General features: G+C 42.2%; 1 protein-coding gene across 1 annotated transcript in view; it reads left to right on the top strand.

Moving 5' to 3' along the window:
* The window catches only part of LOC141060642 (dynein axonemal heavy chain 3-like), a 2648786-nt gene that overhangs the window by 1689047 nt on the left and 940986 nt on the right, over nt 1–18753 (top strand). Inside the window, exon 49 of the mRNA XM_073556958.1 lies at nt 7821–8040. Within this exon, the coding sequence (XP_073413059.1) occupies nt 7821–8040 (220 nt within the window). The remainder of the gene's footprint in view (nt 1–7820; nt 8041–18753) is intronic.

The raw sequence follows: 18753 nt of genomic DNA on the forward strand, positions 1-18753 counted from the left end.
CAGGTACAGGGTTTGTGCGTGACTGGAGGGATGTGGATTTGCCAGAAAGTGCTCCTCCACCCAGCACTTGCAGTGCATCATTGACCCCTGGAACATTGGCCCACATGTCTGATTATGCCTTGCAGATCCTAAAAAGGGACCCCCACATTGCCAAAATGATGAACGATGACGACTACTGATTGGCCAGTATCCTGGATCCACGCTATAAAGGCAAATTCCAAAACATCATGCCACAGGACAACCTAGAGCTAATATTGGCTAACAAACAAGCAACTCTGGTAAACCGTTTGAGGCATTCCCAGCACAAAGCAGCGGTGATGTTTTTCCAACAAGCCGTAGGGGGCAACATGAAAGAAGTGTTCGTGGTGCACACAGCCGAAGTGGCATTGGACACAGGGGTTTCATGACCATGTTGTGGACTGATTTTTCAAGTACCGCTCACACGACAGGTAATTATGCATCGATCGAAACTGACAGGAGACAGCAGTTGTTAACTATGGTAACAAACTACTTCTCCCATTTTGATGATCTCCCTCACAGGTCATTCCCCTTTGACTATTGGCCCAGTAAACTTGACACCTGGCCTGAATTGGCACAATATGCCTTGCAGGAGCTCGCTTGCCTGCTGCTAGTGTGTTATCTGAACGAGTCAGTGCTGCTGGATCAATCCTGACAGAAAAAAGGACCATCTGTCGACCCAAAATGTTGATGATCTAACCTTCATTAAAATGAATCATGCATGGGTTTCAAAGGATTTTGTCCCACCCTCCCCTGCTGACACGTATGTTGCCAGAAAAATGGCTTGCTTTTGTCCTCCTCTTCTGCGGACTTCTCCAATTACTCCATTTGCAGCTGCTGAATGTTCAACATCAACATATGCCAATTTATCCACCTCCCTAACTGGGCTGCCTCCCCCCACAGGGCCGGGGTCACCACCTGGCGCACGCACCCGTGCGAGTGCCGTTGCCCTGGACAGGTGGGTGGGCACTCTGTTTGGAAACGGCACTGGCACAAGGTCCCTCATAGTACAATCAAGTGTCTCTGATGGTAGGGGTGCGCACCCGCCATCAGACACACTGGCGTACTATGAGGGGCCCTGTGCCAATGCCGTTGCCAACGAGTGGGCCCCCCCTGCTTGCTCAGGATCACAGCACTTGCAAAGTTGAAATACTTACCTCTCCCTGCTCCACCGCCGTGACGTCTTCCGTGTTTCCTGACAGTGACATTCTGGTCAGAGAGCGCGATGACATCACGTCTGTACGCCCTCTGCCTAACAGTCCAAGTGCAGTGAGATGGAAGATGGGGACGATGAGGAGTCCAGACTAGTACAGGGTTTCCCTAGCGAGGAGACTTATTTAATTGTTTTCAATGTTGGGACAGCTATTTTTGGGGAGCACTGTACTCTGGAGAATGATATATGAGGCCCACCACACACTGGAGCATTCCAAAGGTGGACATCAGACACTGGAGCAGCATTTAAAGGGCCCATTATGCACTGGAGCATTAGAAATGGGGCCCATTATATATGGAGCATTATTTGGGCCCATAACACAGTGGAGCTTCATCCATGGGGACCAACATATGCTGTAGCATTATGTGGAGCTCATCATATACTGTTTCAAACATTATATGGGACCAATGATTCTGTATGGAGAAATATATGGGCCTCATTACTCTGTATAGTGCACTTTGTGGTGGCCATAATACTTTATGGAGTAATATACGATCCGTTTTTGGAGCTATTGGAGAATTTAAAATGGATATCAGTCATGAGATGTAAGAAGTGAAGTATTTTTCATTGTACTTTACGGCTATTTCTCTGCCATATCAGAGGATCATGAATTGTGGCATGTGTTAAAGGAGCCCATTGACACTCTTTGAACCAGGGCCAACGAAAATCTGGAGCCAGCCCTAGCCCCCCACAACTTTTGCCAAATAACCCCCAGTTTTCAATGCCTAACTATTATTATAAAGCAAATTAAGGTTGACAAGCTTAAGTAATAAGAATTGATGTTTTTGGCATTAAAATGGGCACTGTAGTGTGTTTCCTGTCCTTCACTCACTGCCGACTTTTCTTCCCCATTGACTTGCATTGGGTTTCGTGTTTCAGTCGGCCTTCGACTTTTCACAATAATTGGCCGATTTCGTTCGACCCGACTTTTGAGAAAGTCAGGTTTCATGAAACCCGACTCGACCTGAAAAAAGGCAAAGTCGCTCATCTCTAGTTCAGACCTGAAACAGATACCGTCCCGGGTAAGAGAGGACGAGTTAATTGCCACAAGTTTAACAGGATCTTGAAGCCTGACTGTCCTTATCTTATTAAGAGTCATAATCCGGGCATCAATCAGGTTAATAGCAGAGCCACAGTCAACAAAGGCGGTAGTCTGAACAGGACCATCACCAAGTTCCAGTTCCACCCGAATCACAATTTTTGAAAGTGAGGAAAAAAGTACCTGAAGGTCTGGGTAGCCTCCTCGACTACTACCCAGACCTAGTGGTTTTCCTGCCACCTTGGAGGATGACGGACAGGAGGTGCAGTCCTTCTTCCAATGTCCAGATTACCCACAATAGAAGCACAACTGCTTCTCCCGGCGTCGTCTTCTTTCCTTCTCATCACAGGTGACAGCGCTCACCTCCATAGCCATTGGAGGAGACCGGGTCTCAAATCCACTAGAGAATAATGATGTTTCAAGTTGCATAACACCTCTTGCCCACAGGCTGTGATCCATGCAAACCGCTTGGGTCGTGGCATCCTTCAGGGAGTCAGGTGGAGGATGGAGTGCCAGGGCATCCTTCAGACGTTCACACAGGCCACTACGGAACAGCCCCCGAAGGGCGGCATCACTCCAAGAAATCTCGGCTGCCCAACGTCTAAATTCAGAACAGAACCACTTGGCCGAGTGCTTCCCCTGACAGACACTCATCACCTTGTCCTCAGCCAAACGCACTCTATCTGGCTCATTGTAAATAAGCCCTAAGGCCTTAAAAAACGCATCCACATTCATTCTCTCTGGGGCAGAAGAGGAAAGAGAAAATGCCCAGGCTTGTGGGCCCCCTAAGCTGGGACATAACCACCCCCATCCTCTGTTTCTCATCCCCAGAGGAACAGGGTCTCAAGGAGAAAAAGAGTTTACAGCCCTCTTTAAACGCTCTAAATTCATTTTTGTCACCAGCAAATGTATCTGGTAACTTAACCGGGGATTTGGGTTGGACTAAAATGACATCTCTATTCCCCACCTGCTGAAAGCCTGCGGAAAGCGCCCCCTGAACTGAGTCCGCAACCTGCCGTTGGGACTGGGCCAGAGTTTGGTGTTCCAAACTTAGCTTCTGCAGCGACTGAGTCAAGCATTTCACCTGCTCAGATAAGGCATGCATTGGGTCCATGCTGCAGAAGTGAGAGAAAAAAAAAAGTTCACGGTCAGTTATAATGTCAGGAACACCGCAATGCACTTGCTCACTGAGCTAGTGCGCGTGTCCTGAGTAAGAAGTATTATTTCTCCTTGCGGAGAATGACATGCTAAGCATGTCGAGGTGAGGAGACTTAAAGCCGCAATGCTCCTCTGGGAAATATGCTAATTATGCAAATTGTCTGTGATGAGGGGCAGTACCCCAAAACACAGTGTCTGCAAATGGAGATTCTGGCTTGGCTTTTATCCTAAGTCATGTAACTAGGCTCGTTAAAGGGTCAACATTGACTTTTAGGATTGCTACCTCCAATAGGTGGCACTAGAGTTCTAGTCCTCTTCCTTCCTGAGTAAGACAAACTGTGCTCAGAGATACATGTGGAGCGGACAGCTGCAGAGAAGATGCGTGCTTCAGACCCGCAGGACCTGAAGCACGTGACTGCTGGGGGCGTAGCATAAACTCCAGAGAGCTAGGAGCTGCAGGAAAACTCGAACGGTAACTACGGAACAAAGTTACTAATTGGCATAAACAGGGACATAAACCAGATCAGGCCAGGGTCAAAGTACGAGATAGCACGACAATTACCAAAGGGCTAGACAGAACGGATAGTCAAGACGTAGCCAAGAAGTCAGAAACCAGAGAAGCAGATATACAGTACAAAATCAACAGGCAAACTCACAACAGGGGACAGAACCAGATCAGAAACATATAAGCAAGCTATAAGACAACGAACAGGCACACAGAGGTCAAGACACTCGGCCAAAGGCAAACGTATAACTGGCAGGGATTGGAGTTTCTCAGAGCTATAAAAAGCTCTCCCTGACCAAAGAGAGGCCATAATAATTAACCCCAGGCATGCAGGTCAAAGCCTGCACTGAGCTCAAGACATTAACCCCTGACGTGCAGGTCAATAACCTGCACTGGGATCATGACAGATGTTCTTTTGAATACTTCTGATGCTGAATTTTATGGTGATGATGCAGGAGAGATTTTCTTCTGATGACTGTTCCATGAAGGCCATATTCATTCAGGTGTCTATGGGCAGCATGGTGGCTCAGTGGTTAGCACAGCAACCTTGCAGTGATGAAGTCCTGGGTTCAAATCCCACCAAGGACAACATCTGCAAGGAGTTTGTATGTTCTCCCCGTGTTTGCATGGGTTTCCTCCCACATTCCAAAGACATACTGATAGGGAATATAGATTGCGAGCCCTCTCGGAGACTGGAATGATAATGTGTGCAAACTGTAAAGCGCTGCGGAATATGTTGGTGCTTTATAAAAAATAGATAATTATTATTATGAACAGTAGAATAATGTACCACAAGTCTTCAGTCTGCTAAATCTGAAGGTCTTTTGCATGCAAATGGGGGTTCTGATTTGCCTCTCTAGCAATCCTGCAAGCAGCTCTCACTGAAATTTTGCTTGATCTTACATTTCACACTGAGGAAAGGGCAACTTGAAAACGCTTTGCTACCTTCTAATAGCCTTCTGCTTTGTGGGCCACTACCAAATTCATTTTAAGAGTGCTAGGCAGCTGCTTAGAAGAACCCATGGCTTCGTTTTTTTTGTACAAGGTGAGATGAGGCTGGATTTTTATAAAGCTAGGAAACGGGCATCACCTGGCCCTACCTAAGGATGATAGTGAACAAGCCAAAACCCTATTAAGCTATTTAAGGTTTGAAACATTGGTCAAAATTACCTGAGCACACAAATCTCCATGGGTGTCCAAACTTTTGCATCTGCCCATTTTTCTTTTTGTAATTTTTAAAATGTAAAAAATTATGTATTTTTTTGCCTAAAATGCAAAGGAAATGTGTCATACTTAACTTTATCCCTTGTAGAGATCATTTCATCTTCAACTTGCTTAACTGTTCACAATAGCAGTAATTTTGACCAGGGGTGTCCAAACATTTACATGCCATTGTTAATATGTCATCTGCTCGTCCTTTGCCTAATTTGTTTATTTTCTGCTGTCATGTATGCCTTTTCCATGGCTTTTTGATCAAAAGTCATGGCCTATTGTTTAAGGCATCATTAGTGACTTTGCTTTATGGTTCATTCTCTTTTTATTGGATGAAACATGCATGATTCTGACTTCCATCCCCATACAGGAAAGATATATAACTTTGTACCGTGTTAGCCAGTAGATAGAAAAATATTTTGAATTTAGAGTCCTCAGTGGTTGATACCTTTTAATGGCTAACTGAAAAGATGGTAACAAATTGCATGCTTTCGAGACTATGCAGGTCTATTCATTAGGCATAGACACTATCTCCTTGGTGATCCTCGGTCTACTGAACCACCGCACGACCTGCTCTACCCTCTCCTACTGTATCCTCACCCATCCTGGTAGACTGTGAGCCCTCGCGGGCAGGGTCCCCTCTCCTTATGTACTTGTGTGTCCCTTGTCTTACACATGTTTATTACACTTGTCTATATTTCCCCTTTTCACATGTAGAGCGCCATGGAATAAATGGCGCTATATAAATGCATAATAATAATCTCCTGCAGTCATTTTAGAATGACCAGGGAAAGGCTTCAGCAGGTCATATAGCAGGATGCATTCATGATTAGAAAGCAATGCTTATCACAAGTAGGCAAACAACATATACAATGTGAATGGCAGCATTTCCAGTAAAAAATAATTTGTCATAAATGCTATTCTGTATATACATATTAAACACATTTTTAAGATTTTTTACAATTTTAGGCAATATGAAATACAAACAATGGTGACCTAAGATAGGTGGAAAAAGAATAAATCCTTTGGCAGAACGAGGTAGTATACAGCATTTTATATATATTAGAAAAAATTGCCTTATCGGGAACGTACTATAATAATTACCTATTGGAGACCTGTGGTTTAGGATATGATAGTGATTTACTAAAAGTTGACATGTGGCAACAAAGTCCACTTTTGCAAAGTTAGCATGTCTGTAAATTACAGACAAATCAAAAAGCTATTATATTTCAAAGAATGTACCAGTGCCAGGCGTATTATTGGGCACAGCACGCCTGCTGATATAGGCAGCGGTTCTTGTGAACGGCTCTTCTCCTGCACAGGATGAGTGATACCTTATTTTCTTTCAATGGGAATGAAAAAAGGTGATGTAAAATTAACTGAAAATCACAAAATGTGTCAACATTACATTCTGATTTGATACCGTTAGGGCGGTAGGAATGCTGCCACTCAGACCACAAGTGACTCCTAGAGAAGTACAGGAAAGATGTATATCTTTGTACCGTGTTAGCCAGTAGATAGAAAAATATTCAGGATTGAGAGTCCTCAGTGGTTGATACCTTTTAATGGCTAACTGAAAAGATGGTAACACATTGCAAGCTTTCGAGACTACTCAGGTCTCTTCATCAGGCTCAGATTTTGTATTAGTTAGCCTGAAGAAGAGACCTGAGTAGTCTCGAATGCTTGCAATGTGTTACCATCTTTTCAGTTAGCCATTAAAAGGTATCAACCACTGAGGACTTTCAATTCTGAATATTTTCCTAGAGAAGTAATAAGGTGCCTCTTCTTGATGTAAAATGCTAGTAATTCCCTGTTTCACTTAAAATACTGGAAATATAGTGTATTACATAAAAAGTCAGCATACACATTGATACTGTGAAGTTTCAATAAGTTGCAGCATCATTCAATTAAGCTTCTCAGTCATGCTGAATTGTTTGGGTAAAATGTACTTGATATTTGGATACATAAGAGTTACTGTTAAAGGATATATCTTCCTTCTACAAGTCAATGTGTAAAAGTAATGAAAGCTGCAGAATTGTACTTTGACTATAGTGGCTTAATGACATTGTGATGATGCAGACCGCATACAGATTTCCTACAATAAAATGATTTTTACAGAAAACATCCGGCTAGAAATATTCCTGCTGTACTTAAAAATGCACATACATTTTATATTTCACAATTTTCAGGGAACTGTTCAGGCTTGCGTGACCCCCCGCTGCGGGAAAGAAACATAAAAACGACAACAGGCTCGGTATATGAAATGCTATATCATTCAAATTCATTTTGTGTTCCATTTTCTGCTATTGTTAGGAGATTCTGTTCTTTCCAAGATGATGATAGAAAGAGAAGAAAAAAAACTTTCTTTGTTGTGTGTTTCTGTTTGCTCTTCCAGGGAATGTCCATCACAGTGATTTACTTCTAGCACATTTTTAAAGGAAAGCAGTATTTCACTTAGAATATAACCTATTCACCACAGTTGGTGGCAGTCTATCATCTCTATCTGACAGCATGGGAGATCTAATCCCCTGTTCAGCTTTTGAAGACCCGAAAGCTTGTCCCTCTGTAAAATATTATGACTTGTAAAGTCCTTAGTAATAAGTCTGCCATATTATTTATATGTAATAAAAATAGTTCTAATCTAATTTAACTATGTCATACCTTTAACTTTACAGGAAAGACACCAACATGATCACAATTGAGAATACATCAATAGTTGCGGCCATGGAGCCTCCCGCTGGTGGAAGACATGGAGTTACCCCTCGCCTTCTTCGTCATTTCAATGTTCTTTCAATAGAGACTTTTAACGATGAAACAATGAAGAGTATATTTCAACCAGTCGTTGATTGGCATTTCAACTGCGGATTTGACACATCTCTTAAAAGATATTCCAGAGTAAGAACTTTATTATTTGTGGGTGAGGGTAAACTAATATTGTATTTATTGCACAAATGTAGGGAACAGCTCACTGAATAGGGATGATGGATGCTTAAAGAGTAGCCGTTGTTTTAATTTTTATTTCATAAATCAATAATACACATGAAAGTAAGCAACTGTGTAATATATCCTATCAGAGAAATTGGCTTTTTTCTTCTTCTGCATTTAACTTTCACTCTCAATTCAGAGGTAAAATCTGTAAAATTAGAGGAGACAGACTTTCACATTGCTGAAATATGATTTGTCAGTTGCAGAGGGGTGGGAGAGAAAGACAAGGGAGCTAGAGGCATACACAGACATTCTGCTGCAAGTTCTCCTTAAACCACAGTTACAATTTAACTTTTTTTATCATAGATATTGATGTGCGAACCCTAATGGGAAAGTCCTAGTGTCCAGTAATGAACCCCAAACACAGAATTTTTAACATCCGGTTTCCTGTTTGGGTTGGCCAGTCTAATAAATATTGTTGAAAGGCTGTAGCAAATCAACATGCTTTTAGACTGTAGGCACTTCCAGAGCCATCAAAGCCATACCAAGTATTGTCATGGCTCTGATTGGCCGGTGCACCACGTGACCTGGCCATTCTATGCTTATTAGTGTAGGAATAGGATGTAAAAAACACACTTTGCAAAAGAACGCTGTGTGTACACTGAAACCCATACCTGTAGTAGTACTGTGCTAGTACTGTGCTAAAAGCCACTGTGTGGACTCTGCACCATCAACCTGTGGAAGTAGTGTTCCTTTAAACCGCTGTGTGTATTCTGCACCCTCCACCTGTGAGAGTAAAGTTCCTTTAACCCGCTGTGTGTACTCTGCACCCCTCTGGCTGTCCGAATAATGATCCTTTATGCTGTTGTGTGTTTTCTAGCAGTCATAGAAATAAAAAATTTCCCTCAGCCATCTCATTGCCATTAGTAGGCCAAAGAAATAATCTTTCAGGACCGCTGTGTGTTTTTAGTAGTCTGGGGAATAAATAATTGGCATCAGCAGCGTACTTGCCATTTCTAGGCCAAATACAATTTTTCAGGACCACTATGTCAGTGTTGCAAATGAATAATTGACATCAGCCATCTTGCTGCCATTTGTAGGCCAAAGAAAAATTTTCTATTTACCGCTGTATCTTTTCTAGTAGTTTGGCAAATAAATAATTGGCATCAGTCATCTCATTGCCATTAGTAGGCAAAATCAATAATTTTTCTGAAGCACTGTGTTTTTTAGTAGTCTGGAAGACTAATAATTGACATAAGCTCTCTAGTTGCTATTTGTAAGCCAAATAAATATTTTTCTAGACCGCTGTGTGTTTTCTAGTACTGCAAATAAATAAATGGCATCAGCAATCTCGTTGCCATTTGTAAACCAAAGAAATAACTTTACTGTAATGATGGGTCTATACAAGTAGTATTTCTAAAACATTTGTAAACTCTGCAGCCTTTTTTTGGGAGTAGTATGTCTAAAATAAAATTCTACTCGACCGCCATCTGGCTCCCATTTGTTGGCCGAAATAAAGCTATATGAGTACTGTGTCTAAAAACAATTCCACTATGCAGCCATGTTTTTTCCATTTTTTGGGCCAAAAAAATAATTTTATTCTACCGCTGTGTCTATACGAGTAGCGTGTTTTAAATATGATTGTACTATGCAGCCGTCTCTTTCCCCTTTTTAGGTCATTTTTTTATCCTACTGCTGTGTCTGTACAAGTAGTGTGTCTAAAAATGATTCTACTATGCAGTCATCTTTTTGTGAGTAGTGGGTCTAAAATAATTTTATTATGTAGCCATCTCCTGTCACAGCCATCAGCTGTGTTTGTACGAGTAGTGTGCCTAAAAATGATTAAACTCTGCCTATGTGTCTGTACAATTTGTGGGCTTAAAATATAGTTATTCTACTCTGCAACAGTGTCTGTGAGAATACTGTACCATAAAAACCTGTGTATGTACTCTTCATGCATCTCTGTTGAAGTACTCTGAAAAAGCGTCTCTTAGGGTACTCTGCAAAATATTCTGTGTGAGTGTACTCTCCAAAGCGCCATTTTTTCTTTTTTTTATTTTAATTTGGGTAGGCCCCAAAAGATTGTGAATGGAAAATAGAACAAACAAGCTGTGTTGTGTAGTGTACCAATGGCTGGATATGGCTGGTATCTTATATATAATATATAATGGTGGAGGTGTCCATCTGTCCAAGGCCAGGATGGAAGGCACTTGCTCAGTGTGGAGCCAGGGTCAGAGCATGCACATACTGCACTACGGCTCCATTTTGTTAAATACATTGTCTATGCAAATTCGCAGACAAAGGCATTGACTTATTAAAACATGACTCATTGAAGGATTCTAATACAACATCAACATAGCAGTGCACATGTACCAGCCGTCAACATTATCCCTATAGTCAACGCGTGTTATTGTCGTACATTACTTCAATAAAATGATGCCAGAGTCAGCACGTGCACATACTGTGACCCCAGCACCATTTTATTGAAGACACTGTATAAATGTACCAACAAAAATGCTCACCACCCTGGCGTAGAATGAGTTTGAAACAAAGTACTTATATAATCAATCAAAGACATGGACAAGTCCTATCGGATCCACGCCTGGTTCATTTTAATGAATGTGAGCTTGCCCTTGTTGGTTTTGGACGGGCGCATGCCTGTCTGTGATCACACCTCCTGCCATGCTAAACACATTTTCAAACAGTACACTTTATACATTTCAAGACAGCACCTCCAAGGCATAAAAGGTAAGATCAGGCCATGTGTCCATTTTGGAAACACAGAAGGTAAATCGGCCAGACCCATCAGTCAGTATGTGAATAAATTTGGACACATACTCTTCCACCATGTTGTTGAAAGTGTCCTGCTCATGGATTTGATGCCTTGAGCTTTGTTTTGTGGTCTGTTTCTCTTTCTGCCAAGCCACAGGAGACACTCTGGGTGTTTCGATTCTGTTTTCTGGCTGCAGTCAGTATATATTTACACAGGTATTTTCATTTGTACATCTTCAACTTTTGGGTGCAGCTTTGTATTCTGTCCCTCAGCAGGGTTTACCACTGGTGATAGATTCATTTAGATGTTCCGAAATTGTGTTGATGTGTGGAGCAAGTCTGTGAGCCTTGATGTAAGGATTTTTACCTTTTTGTTTCTTTGATATAATTTGCATCTGTCTTTTGTTTAACTTTAGTAAGTGCTTGGGTTGGCAGATCACACTTTATTAGTTATTTTATTTAGTACAATCCCAACCCAGGGTCCACCGTGCAGAGATGTTATCCTGCGACTAGTAAACAATTGCGGAGCCATACAGCGAGCTTTCACTAAGAAGTATGCTGTGTCAACTCAACACAGTGTGAACTAAACGCAAGATACCAAATTGATAACAGAGAGGTATGCACTGGCCGAGGAATAACAGCTCAGATAACCGCCAAGTGGCAAAGAAAATATAAATAGCTAAGTTATCTGACCACTGAGTGACGCAAAAATAAGAGTGCCAAGCTCAGCTAACCGCCGAGTGGTACAAAATGCAGTGTGTGCAATACCCAGTGGAAAACCAAAAGGGTTTAAGCACGCGAGTTGACTGTGCCCGTAAATGACCCATGCTAACCGCACACTTGGCCGAGACAGGCGCTAGGCCAAGCCAAAAGAAAAACCTTCCTCTCTAAGGAAAACTAAGGCACTCATACAAGCTGACAGAGTGGCAGCGTCTCCACCCATACACGCACGACCGCAAATGACACTAGCGTGCTGCGTGCGCCTCAGAGGACCTTTTATATGTTCAAATCTTGTCCAGTCAGACAGGACCTTGCTTGTGGACCAATCCGGAGCTGCCACATCACCAGAGCAGCTGATGACCGACCATTAATGAGTCGTCTCCACATCACGAGCATGCTCAGTAGGGTGATTTCTGGACTTAACCACCAGAGCGTCTGTTTGCTGCTGTTTGCTGCTGTCTATTGCTGGTTACCATAGACTTGGCTGGAATATCAGCAGTAAACAAGTGAACAACATGAACCTGAGCAAGATGCTGGGACCAATGTCTTTGCTCAGCAGCACCCACTGTGGCCAAAGCAGAATAGGAGACCACAGAAGCAGACAAGGCCCAGGATCCACCCCATGCAGTGGGAGAATCCTGGCTTTGTTTGGTATTACTGTACATTATTTACTTTACTCACTGCAACATCTTTCCTTTGTTCAGCACAGCATGAGGCGATGAGCGGGAAGGCAGAAATAAAGCTACAACACAGACAGATATGCAACAGGGTGAGAATGCTGAAAGCGCGCATAGACATCCTGCAGTTTCCGCAACAGTTCTGACATATTTGTATAACTTTTAAGGAAGCTTTGCATCACTAAATACAGCAATGCGAAAAGAAAAGAGGTGTGAGTCAAGCCAGCTAGGCCCAGAGCTGCTACAAGATTTTATCCGTTATCACACACCACCAGAACGGGCTTGAGGTTTAGCTACACATCTGTCTCTTCTTTGATCCTCATCCACAGCCCCTCTGCAGTTTGAGATTTTTCTAACAAACAGATGAGTTTTAGAACAGCCTGGTGTAGTTTACCATTGGCTGTTCTGAAGTTGGTGGTGCAGGTGTTACACTGACCAAATGAGCTGGTGATACTGGAGGCAAAGTAGGAGGAGAAGGCAACATGGACAGAGAAACATCCCAAAAACATTCAGCAATCCTCTGCGGTGGTAGGATATGAACGAAATTGCTTTCTGCCTCAGGCTCAGCCCCCAAAACATTTACCCGGTGAGCAGTTAGAGAGATGCAGATGTGTGAAAAAGTGTTTGCTCCTTTCTCATTTCCTATTTTTTGCATGTTTGTCACATTTAAATATTTTAGATCACCAAACAAATGTAAATATTAGACAAAAATAGCACACATAAGCCCAAAATGCAGTTTTTAAATGAAGATCTTTATTATTAAGGGAAAAAGAAATTCAAACCTGTGTGAAAAAGTGATGGTGTAATAGGAAGCCGGGACCCCTCAGGTGCCGATGGCGGAGAGGGAAGTCAGAATGCCTCCGACCATGAAAGCGGGGCCACAGGAGGTAAGGGAAGTGGGAGTGAAGTAGCAGAACAGCCGGGCAGGGATCCTTTAATCACAGCCGAGCTCAGTGGCAATGCTATAGTGTGGCCGCCAGGGTTAGCAATCGCGATCACCATGATGCCTTGCAGGGCCACCTCCAGAGTCTTCCATGCACCTGTGGGCTCCCATTGGGGCATCGACATTTCTTCATTCTCCTCATAGTCATCGACCTCCACCGGTGGCTGATGCGGCCACCGGAGCAAGGGCCATTCCTCCAATTCCTCTGACCACCAAGCCTCGAAGTGTAGGCCTGTCTCCACCCGGGCCTTTGACCACCTCCAGTCCTGGCAGCCGATGCCACCATGGAACGACATGCTATATCTCTCCATGTCTGCAGGCAATGGAGTCCCTCTCACAAGCACACTGTCTGACTCCTTCGGGTGCCACTCATTCGTGGGTTGGGCCACCTTCTGCTGTTCCACCCATTTCTCCTAGTTAGGCTGGGAGGGCAGCAGCTCCTTTCTCACCCGCACCAATTTTGGGTGTGCTTTCTTTGCAACAGGATGTGGCCTTCTTCTTTTTGGCACCAAGATGCTTCCATGACACCCATGAAAAACAGCTCCATCCCCAGTTTCACGCCAAAAGCTGCCATGTTTTTGATAGTGGTCGGCGCCATTTTTAAATCAACAACATCCGCCATCTTCACTCCTTTTTAGCAGTCTGCATCTTAAAGTCCTTGTCGGCCGCCTGCAAGGCCGTCATGGCGGGCAACCAAATACAAGTCCCAAGTCCACAGTCACAAGCTTCGGGCATTGCTTCCATTACTCCCAAAGTTGCAAGTTGCGGGGATCAATCATGCCAACTATGCCAAGTGTAACAAGGGCAACCAGGGTGGCAGTCCTGACCAAGTTCACCCACAAAACACAGTCCACAGACACCCCGACCCTGTTGTGAGTTCATTTTCCCCTTCATCACTGAGGTCTTTCGAACTCCCTATTCTGGTAAAGGAAGGTAATGAGCCTGATTATCAGGCACCTGAGACTAATGAGGATGACTGGCTGAGTGGAGTCACTGACTGGATATAAGGCTGCCGACGCCCTTCTGCCCTGCGGGTGATTTCTCTGTGGACTTCTTGGACACCAGTCTGATTCCTGCTTCCCTAAAGCTAAGTTTTCTGCTTTGCCTGTTTGCATTTATGTTTTGTTTTTGTTTTCCTTGCTTTTCTGGATTCTGCCATTCTCTGCTGGGGTGAGCTGAATCTCCTTTTGCCTGTTGCTCTGTCTTCAGAATATTCCTGAGTACTGACATAGCTTTTTTAAAGCCTAGCGTCTTCAGGGCCTTTTTCACTGTCAGTCTGTTGGCTCTTATTTTCATAGGGTTTTTCACAGATTGCAGACAGCAGCCTTCCTGTCCTTTCCTATCTAGGTAGTTTGGGCCCTGTCTTTGCTCAGTCTATCTTTCTGTCTGTGTTAGTGTTTTCATCTTGCTTCACCGTCATTATATGTTGGGGGTTGCCTATTGCTTTGGGGTCTGCTCTGGGGCAGTTTAAATTTCCCCTTTCTTTCTGTAGGCCTATTTAATTCTCCGGCTGTGATCGAGGGGTCTAGGGCATCGTAGGAACCCCCCACGGCTACTGTTAGTTGTTGTGATAGGATCAGGGGTCTGCAATCCGATAGCTGCCAACTGCTCTGGTTTTCTGGACTTAGCTAGCATTTCTGTTTTTGCCTCCTACGGTGACTCAATCATAACACGACCCCTTGTACATGAATCAACGGACAGACACAGCTTCCCACATGGATTATGTTTTCTTCCCCCAGCCATGGTAGTCCAGGCAATTAAAGTTCAGGATCCAATTATCATCCAACAGAGAATGAGCTTTAATAAAACAGTAATGAGCACAAGGGGTACAACACTGGCTTCCTGCTCTCTCTCTCTGGCACTTTCCATGGCTGCATCCACCACAGCCATGGTGGCTGAAATCAAGTAATCGAGTAGCAGTCCACTCGCTGGGATTTGAATGCTTTAGTCCCCTCAGTGGGGGCCCTTCCGAAATACTGGGCCCGTGTTGTGGTCTTAAGTCCTTAGTCCGGGGCAGCAGATTCTATTCCCTTCTGGGATCTGGCAATGCCCTGACTGCTCCGATACACCTGCCCAGGGCCAACGTGCCCGAGCTACTACTGCAGCAGAAGCTTCCTGCTGCCTTTTTCTGAGCTGCTGATCCAGCTCATTTTTAACTATTAACTCTCTGCTTTCCCTAACTCTAATACAGCATGTACATTTTGAACACAAACAATTTAAAGGACACTTACACGATAAAACATTGCAAATGTAGCACTCTAATACAAATATCATATTAAAATATAGGTGCATCAACAGCAGCAGACATTATCCATTACAGTGCTTTACAAGTTAACACAGATGCACAAGGCAATAGGCTTTAATTTACATCATATGCGCAGTACATACATAACTTTTTTCTTCTAAATTGTGAACCTGTAGTAGACCCTGCCTTGCTTTGCACAATCCCCTTTTCTGGAGGCTTATTCCCACCCTGTTTTTTGTTTTGTATTATTTGTTTATCTTTTTGTCAATAAATTATGATTTTAATATTTATTGCTGGGATCACATTGTGTCCATAGGCAGATCATTACTGTTATTTTGGAAATGTGTGAGTTCTAATGTTTGGAGTGTCCAGCACTCTTACTTTATATATTGGACATTTGTGTTGAATTAAACTGAACATTTTGCAGTGGTCTCTTTATTTTTGCAAGAGCTGTAGAATATTCAATCACAATTTCACAAGATGAAGCCAATCAAGAACAACACTAGGTGGAGCCACTCAGGAACACAGCTACTGGTATCTGTATTAGCAAGAAACTGTCCAGACAGCTGAATAGCTGAAGAGGAAGGGCTTCTTCCTGGTGCACAGAAGTCGCCTGGTTTGAGTCCTGTCAATTAGGTAATTACAACTTCAAATGAACAACAACATGTGACATAATATACAATTTTAATATTTCTTCAACAAAAAATAGGCCAAAATGCAGAAATGGTATGTGAAATAAAAAGAAAACCACATGAATCAATAGCTTGTAGACACAACTTTAGCAACAAATTGAGATAATCCCATTTATTTAAGTGGAATTAAATTCTATTTTAATTTTACAAAAATACATCATTCTGGAAAATAGAGATTTTTTTTTTATAATTTGCTTTGTTTTGCATCTCCAACCAAGTGGTCACTCTGATATTTCCTGCTCTAAGAAAGTTACAGCTTAGTGATCACCATTGGCTGCGACTTCAATTTATGAACGGGCCCACAAGATCACTGTGCATGTGCAAAGACCTATGGGGCTTAAACCCAGCCTAGAGTGCACAAACTGTGTGCCAACTAACAAAATGTTGAAATAATAATCACTTTATTAGGTAATCAAATCATAATCAAATAGCTAGATCAATCTGAGAATTTCAGACATATATCTGTGTGAATATAATAGTACATTAACACTACGCATATACCATCAGACAGACATAAAAAATTATATCCTATCCAGAATATAATATTAATAAAATAGTTAATATAAATGAGAAATATATATATAAATTGCTGATTATGGTGTTGTTGTTCATCTAATTTTGTATTTACCAAATTTTATAACCTTTCAATGACATTTTTTTTTTTCAATTTGTCTTAATATTGTCATGATCTGTTGAGTTCGTGGGATCAGGTAGTTTAGAGGTTAATCTGGACAGGTTCTCTTCCCACATTTATGATACAGAAGAGCTCTCCTTTTCTTAAAATTGCTCCTGATAAAAGACTACGTGATCAGACCTATCCATGGACTCCTCCATATGTTATACATTGCATATACTTCCTCACTGGACTTGCGTAACTAAGTGGTATGTGTACAATTTCTTAGTAAAGAAAGTGAGTTTAAAAACAGGAGTTGACAAGAGTTTAATACCTGTAAATAATAAATTTTTCGCAACTTTTCTCTATTTTTTTATTCTTTACTCTTATCTTGTTGCTTGAAAAATGGATAGCAACACTGGTAGCTTCCTTCATTGCACAGTCTGCCATTTGTACTGGAGCAGGAGTTCCAGGATCAATTTTTCTGTTGTAGATATGAGCAATTTGCCCACCTGGAAGGTCATAACAGATATCTGGAGGACCAATTTGCATCACTGAGAGCATGCTTCTCCCTGGCCACGCAATTATTGGAGTAGACATGAAGGATAGGGAAGTGGGTCAGACAAAGTAGGCAGGTAGCTGAGTTCACGTAGTAAAGAGGACTGGAAAGAGATCTAAGAAAGTGAAGACTGCTCCTGTTTATCTACATCCAGGCAAAATTTCCAAATTTGGTGATTATGTAACGTGTCAGTCTCAGAAATACCAGCACTAGTGGATACTGCCTTCCTAAAGTCCAGAAGAACAGCCTTGCTAGTACTTGAGGGAATGGTAATGTAGGTAGCATTAGACACTTAGTCTTTATGGGACGTTCTAATAATTAAGATGGATAGAATCATTTTTCGCTAAGACTTCCTAAACCAAATGATTTGCTGGTTCCCTGATGCCAGGATTCAGCATGTTGTAGAATGAGTTGATAAACTACTGTGGGTCCAAGTGGGAAAATTTTATTTTCAATTTTATAGAAATGGGATGTACGCTGAAGGAAGGACCTCCAAATTTGTATTCTCTGTAATACTGCATGTGCTCCACACAATACAGGAAAGTCAGCAAGAACTTAGAAACTTACATGCATGAATTAGGCATGAATTTGGGTTCCTAGAGGACTGTGTTGATTTTTAATTAGGGTACAATTTGATCTGCAAACCAATTTCATCTAATCGGAAGAGGGTCTGCTGTGTTAGCAGAGGGAATTAAAGCTGGACAAAGCAGAAAAAAAACGGTAGATTGGTTAGAGAATAGCCACATTTTATTGGAGGGTGGAGAAGTGTACTGTGGGGAGATGATTAGTGCTGTAAATGTCCAAGGAAAAACTGTAGGAGAGATCAGCACAAAATAAGGTCTTATCCAAGAAATATAGCGAGCTTTACACTCATATTAAACTTACCTGTTTAATCTGTAAAAACAGCATATAGTGCAATATCCACTGCAGCAGATCCACGGGTCAGCTATTGACCATCAGACATTAATATGTCAGAAGGAGTTTGTGGATAGTCTCTGTGCTGCCGACAAGATTTACAACATACATCCCAGTGTAGTAATGATGGAATATATACATGTGGTTTTTCCTGAAGAAGTAACTTTGTACTTCGAAACGCGTCAAAATAAACCATCATTTTACTACACTAGGGTGTATGTCTTAAATCCTGTTGGCAGCACGGAGACTATCCACAAACTCCTTCTGACTTATTAGTGCTGTAAATAGGGAGACCCATGTGTTACATACAGTGAAGACAAAGGTTCCCATAAAATATCAGGAATTAGGATTTCTGAATGTAAATGTAGAAAACTGGAACAAAACTTAGTGTACATTCACGAATGCTGAAGTTTTGCACACAAAATGGGAGAGCTTGGAGTTTTCATACTCAGTGAACACATTGATGTACAGTACTTGGTAATGCAGAATTATGGTTGAACTCTTCACACGATTGGGCATGTCTGTATGTTAGGAGTGATATGAAAGT

Source organism: Dendrobates tinctorius, unplaced genomic scaffold (assembly GCF_039654945.1).
Source record: "Dendrobates tinctorius isolate UK_male_01 unplaced genomic scaffold, ASM3965494v1 ptg000241l, whole genome shotgun sequence".
NCBI classification, from domain to species: domain Eukaryota; kingdom Metazoa; phylum Chordata; class Amphibia; order Anura; family Dendrobatidae; genus Dendrobates; species Dendrobates tinctorius.